The sequence below is a fragment of the Melanerpes formicivorus genome, unplaced genomic scaffold, assembly GCF_026170545.1.
Source record: "Melanerpes formicivorus ecotype bairdi unplaced genomic scaffold, bMelFor1.0.p_v2 SCAF_79, whole genome shotgun sequence".
In the NCBI taxonomy this organism is placed as follows: Eukaryota; Metazoa; Chordata; class Aves; order Piciformes; family Picidae; genus Melanerpes; species Melanerpes formicivorus.
This window is the reverse complement of record NW_027142431.1, coordinates 1,910,209-1,916,208: the sequence shown is the minus strand read 5'-3', so window position 1 is coordinate 1,916,208 and position 6,000 is coordinate 1,910,209. Positions and strand designations below refer to the sequence as shown.

Here is a 6,000-nt window from a genome sequence, read left to right as displayed (position 1 = left end):
ATGACTTCCCTGCTGCTGCTGGCCACACTGTTCCTGATGCAGGCCAGGATGCCATTGGCCTTCTTGGCCAGGTGGGCACACTGCTGGCTCATGATGATGATGATCTACAGCATTATTAAAAGAGTAAATTAACAAACAGAAGGGTTGGTTTATTGGCTCCATTCTAATGCAGAGAGTGACCAACCTGAACACTAACTCAACACATGAATTATTCTGATGCAACAAGTTTATTTGCTGTATTTTCCTTTGCACCCTGATGCTCAGAGGGGTATCAGCCCCTCATCAGGCATTGCAGAAGTCATCACAAGAAGATATTTTGAGTGAAAAATCCCAGATGGAAGAAAAAAAGCCAAAAACAACAACCAGAAACCAGGAAGAAAGTGGGAAAGAGCACATGATTGGAGGAAAACAGACATAACACTGTATAAAATCAGGGGGGAGAGCAGAACTGCCCACAGCTGTGGCCAGCATGCCTTAGAGGACTCCCAGTCTTTAGGAAACAAGGGAAATCTTCTTTCTTGCTGCTTTGATTACCTTGGCAACATCTCCTCCATGTCAGCAATTACATAGGAGACCACAGTCCAAACAGCAGCACAGAGGTTCATCTGGTGTGGATCCTGAACTGTCATCGTGTCCCCTTCAGAATGATGAAACCAGAAGTATTTGCTGAGGTCATCCCGCAGGCTGGCACCTACAGAGGCAGATGGGCAATGCCCCATGAGAGGAATACAAACATGTCATGAGCAATACTAACTGGCATCCATCCCTGGGCTGCCCAGCATCAAATCCACATGCAGCTGCATGATGGCCTACAGGAAGGATGAGCAGAGACTGTTAGCAAAGGCCTGCAGGGACAGGATCAGGAGCAATGGCTTCAAGCTAGAGAAGAGCAGATTGAGATTGGATGTGAGGAGCAAGTTCTTCACTAGGAGGGTGGTGGAACACTGGAACAGGTTGCCCAGGGAGGTGGTTGAGGCTCCATCCCTGCAAATATTCAAGGTGAGGCTCAACAAGGCCCTGGGCAGCCTGATCTAGTTGGGGATGTCCCTGCTGAGTGCAGAGGAGGTTGGACTGGATGAACTTTGGATGACCTTCTGGCCTGGCCCATTCTATGACTCTATGACTCTATGATTCTATGACTCTCTGACTCTGATTCTATGACTCTGACTCTATGACTCTGACTCTATGACTCCATGATTCTATGACTCTATGACTCTGATTCTATGACTCTGACTCTCTGACTATGATTCTATGACTCTGACTCTGATTCTATGACTCTGACTCTCTGACTATGATTCTATGACTCTCTGACTCTGATTCTATGACTCTGACTCTATGACTCTGACTCTATGACTCTATGATTCTATGACTCTAAGACTCTGATTCTATGATTCTGTGACTCTATGACTCTGATTCTATGACTCTCTGACTCTATGCTCCATAGAAGGGCTGCACTGAGCTGTGGCATTTGCAGTTTGCAGCCCCTGGATTAATTGCCTTGAGTGAGCATGAGGCAGCAAACACTCACACTGGGGAATAGTTGACCTTCCCCTGGAACACTTTTCTCCTCAGTGACAGCAGACAGCCACCTTCCTCTAAGGCTACCAGAATCCAGGCAGAGCAATCCCTCCAGAAACCCCACAGGTGGCAGAGCTTCCTCCAGTCTTCATCCCATTGAACTGATGAACCTCTCCTTGCTGCTGTTTGTATCAGGGAATGATCTGGAGTTTGCTTCTGAAGGGAGCCTACAGCAAGGCTGCAGTGGGACTTTTCCTAAGGGTGTCTAGAGACAGGGCAAGGGGGAATGGTTTGAAGCTGAGGCAGAGCAGGGTGAGACTGGAGTTGAGGAAGAAATGATGTGGCATGAGAGTGGTGAGACTCTGGAACAGGCTGCCCAGGAAGGTTGTGGCTGCCTCCTCCCTGGAGTTCAGGGCCAGGTTGGATGAGGTTGTTCAGTGCTGCAGGTGGGGTCTCAGCAGAGCAGAGCAGAGGAGCAGAATCCCCTCCCTGTGCTGCTGCTCTCCCTGCTCTGGCTGCAGCTCAGCACACAGCTGCCTGCTGGGCTGCCAGGGACCATTGCTGGCTGCTGGGGAGTTTGTCACCAGCTGACACCCCCAAGGCCTTCTCCTCCAGGCTGCTCTCCAGCCACTCTCAAGCCAGTCCTTGGCCCAGGATGTTTCCTTCAGAGCACATGTGCCAGAGTTACCAAAGCAAAACACCAGACAGAAGAGATGGAGAGGAACATCACTTCTCCTTCTGGTTTTTCTAGTTACTTTGTTTTCATTTGGAATCTTTCCAAAACCTGGCAGAGTCACAAATCTGAGGTGGTCAGGGAGTGAACCTGCTGCAACAGGAGGTGTTTGGGGCAGGCTGGCTGGAAGGCTTGCCCTGTGCCACATCATCCCTGCCGCTGCCAGCCCTGTGGAGAGCTCAGCCTGGTGAGCTGGGTGCTGCACAGGTGCTTTGTGAGCTGGCCTCACTTCAGCACAGCCTGCAGAACTGTTCCTGCCATGAAAACTCAATTATTGCCTTGCCTGTGTTTCAGTGCCCACATTAACCTCTTCTTTCACAGGCTAACCTGTAGCCCATAGCTGCCTTTCATGCCAATTAGTTCATTCTCCACATTTCAATTAAGCAGAAGCACTGGAGAAGGCTGATGCTGGTTTGAGTGGGGCACTGGCAGCAGTCCCTCTCCTGTCATTTAGGCTCAAATGATGAGAGCTAAGCTGCTTGAGTTTCACAACTACAGAGACTGAAAGTTTCCAGTGCAGGGCTCATAAATGCCACCAGAAGCCCTGCTGTGCCACCTGCCTTGAGTCATGCTCTCAAAGGAATCAAACAAGAAGGCAGAGGGAAAGCTTTCAGTGGGCTAATTAAATGAGACTGGAGTGTGAAGGAGACAATCTGAAGTGTGCATTATTTCCTGTTTGGCTTAACAATGCCTTAGAGAATTCATCCTCTGGCTACACTGAACTGACTAAATTACAGCTCAGGATTATCACAGTTACTTTGGCAACATGTTAACTTCTCCCTCCTTGCAGCAGAGGAGCTGTGACAGCTGGGGATTCAGGCTGCACTCACATGAAACCCTGTGGAGGAAGGTCTCAGGGAAGGCAGCAGCTCTACTCCATAAAGCACAGGGGAACAACACTCTAAAATGCCAGCACAGAAGCATGGAATGCCAGGAGTTGGAAGGGACCTCCAGAGATCAGCACAAAGGGAAGACCTGGATGAGGCACTTGGTGCCACGGTTTAGTTGATCAGATGGTGTTGGGTGATAGGTTGGACTTGATGATCTCATAGGTCTTTTCCAAACCTGGTTAGTTCCATTCCATTCCACTCCACTCCACTCCATTCCATTTCATTCCATTCCATTCCGTTCCATTCCATTCCATTCCATTCCATTCTATCATCTTTGTGGGCTCCTCTGGCCTCACTCCAGCAGCTCTGTGTCCTCCTTTTGCTGGGGATACCAGAACTGGAGGCAGGATTGGAGGTGGGGTCTCAGCAGAGCAACGGGGCAGAATCCCCTCTCTTGATTCTGACAGGCAGCCAAGTTCAAAGCTCAACTTTACATTCCAAACAGTTACTCTTGCTGCTGCACCCTGCCCTGCTTCACCTGAGGGGAAGGAGGTGGAAGTGACACAGAGGGGAAGACCTTTGTGGGTTTTTTTCTTGCTTGTTTTATTTTGTTCCACCCTCAGAGCACTCTCCCTTCCCAAGGAATGTATCCTACACAACCTTGGTGCCTGAGCTTCATGCTGCCACCTGACAGGCTGGCAGAAGCTTGCTCATCAAGAACACTGTGTGAGGCACTAGCTAGTGGTTGGTGTCCCAGCATGTGTGGTGAGAGCTGTGGGGTGTGTTGGTCTAAGGGGCTCCTGTGAACAGCCAACTTGGAAAAGCTTCAGAGAGTATTAGACTCTTACTCAGTGGGGGTAAAAAGAAGCAGAGCTCTCCCCTACACACCCAGGTGAGCACACTGCAGTTTGAGAGACTGTGAAGGGATCTGACCCTTGGAAATAAAATACCTTTCATCATTCATCTCTCATCTTCATGGGTCCCTCCTTTCTGCTACGAGAATCAGAGAATCACAGAACTGTCAGGGTTGGAAGGGGCCTCAAGGATCAGCCAGTTCCAACCTCCCTGCCATGGCCAGGGACACCTCACACCACAGCAGGTTGCTCACAGCCACATCCAGCCTGGCTGCAAACACCTGCAGGCATGAGGCTTCCACCACCTCCCTGGGCAACCTGTGCCAGTGTCTAATATAAGTCTCCCCTTCTCTCACTTTGTCAGGGTCAAAAACCAGACAAGTGAGATTTTAAAGGAACTCATTCCAGCTAAGCACAGCCAAATGATCATAGAATCAATAAGGTTGGAAAAGACCTCAGAGATCATCAAGCCCAACCTGTCACCCAACACCTCATGACTAACTAAACCATGGCACCAAGTGCCACATCCAATCTCCTCTTGAACACCTCCAGGGATGGTGACTCCACCACCTCCCTGGGCAGCACATTCCAATGGCGAATGACTATCTCAGTGAAGAGCTTTCTCCTCACCTCGAGTCTAAACCTCCCCAGGCTGCCAGCAGGGTCCCTGCTGTGACTCCAAAGGTGGCTCTGGGTTTGGATAAATCTTGGGTGTGGCAGAGAAGGCAATTAATCATTACTTCAGCAATTAGTCTTGTGCTGTGTACTAGGAGGCCAAGGCTTATCTGCAATTAGAGCCTTTGCAGCTCTCTGTTGGAGTGTCTGGAGCAATCAGCCACCCTCTTCTGGAAAGAGTGAAAGAGCAATCACACTTTTCCTGGCTCAGTGAATTTACAATGCACTGCACATCACAGAGGAAAAGAATGACTGGAGAACAGCAGCAAAGGGCAAGGCCTAACTCTATCCACGGTGAGGACAGGCATTCAGTGCTGTTTTCCATAGGAAGGATGCTCTACACCCCAGCAGATGAGATAGGAGCCCAAGCCAAGACTTGCAGAGGGGAGGGGGAGCCAAGACATGAGCAAGAGCAGACACAGCACTGCTGTCTATTGCCAGAGGCAGGCAGCTGGCTCGGCAGGCAGGAGCTCTCCTGCCTGGGAAATGACTGCAGGAGGGTTTCTTAGCACTCTCTTAACTCAGGCTCCAGGGACCACACACAGCCCCTTCCCACTTGCTCTCTTAGCTGAAAGTTGAAGTTGTTACTTGGGCCAAGGGACAGAGAATGAAATTGTCACTAGGTTGAGGATGGAGTGGAAAAATTTGTAGAGGTTCTCAGCACTATGATTCTATGGCTCAGAGCTGGTTTAGCATTAGTATTAGCATTGCTGAGTTGCACCCTGGGACAGGACAAGGGGCAGCTGATACAAACTCCAGCATAGGAGGCTCCACCTCAACATGAGGAGGAACTTCTTCACTGTGAGAGTCTGAGCAGGCTGCCCAGAGAGGCTGTGGAGTCTCCTTCTCTGGAGCCTTTCCAGTCCTGCCTGGATGCATTCCTGTGCAACCTGCACTAGATTCTCTGGTCCTGCTCTGGCAGGGGTGGTTGGACTGAAGGATGTTCAGAGGTCCTTTCCAACCCCTAACACCCTGTGTGCTCCTGTGATTAGTAGGTGGCTTAGCAGCTACTTGTCTGGCAGGAAGAGAGAAGCTGCATGGAAAGGAAGCAAGCAAGCAAATGACATTTCTAACTGTCTGATGATCCCTTCTTTCCCCCAAGCATCCTGAAGTAAAACCCATCAGTGCAGAGCACTTGGAGGCTTCAGCAGCATCAAATGCATATGCTTTTAATCAGGAGTGCATGGGAACATCTGCCCTCAACTCAGGCCAGCAGCTTTTAGTGGACAAGAAAAGTACTCTTAGTAATTAACAACTCAAGCAAGAGGCAGGCAGGCTAAGTAACTCTCCTCCATGCTTCCCACCTGGCACATCTTGGGGATTTAAAATCAGATGCTTTCAAAGTCAAGATGTCTTAAACCCTGCCCATTAGTTCTAGCTGTTTCTTAGC

The 6,000-nt window shown here is 49.8% G+C and overlaps 1 protein-coding gene across 3 annotated transcripts in view; it reads right to left on the bottom strand.

The window, feature by feature from the left end:
- Nucleotides 1–208: 208 nt before the first annotated feature.
- The window catches only part of CPQ (carboxypeptidase Q), a 128,990-nt gene continuing 123,198 nt past the window's right edge, over nucleotides 209–6,000 (bottom strand). For all 3 annotated transcript variants that reach the window (XM_068164318.1, XM_068164319.1, XM_068164317.1), the window contains exon 8: nucleotides 209–691. In XM_068164318.1, coding sequence (XP_068020419.1) covers nucleotides 531–691 — 161 coding nt within the window. In that variant the 3' untranslated portion in view covers nucleotides 209–530. The remainder of the gene's footprint in view (nucleotides 692–6,000) is intronic.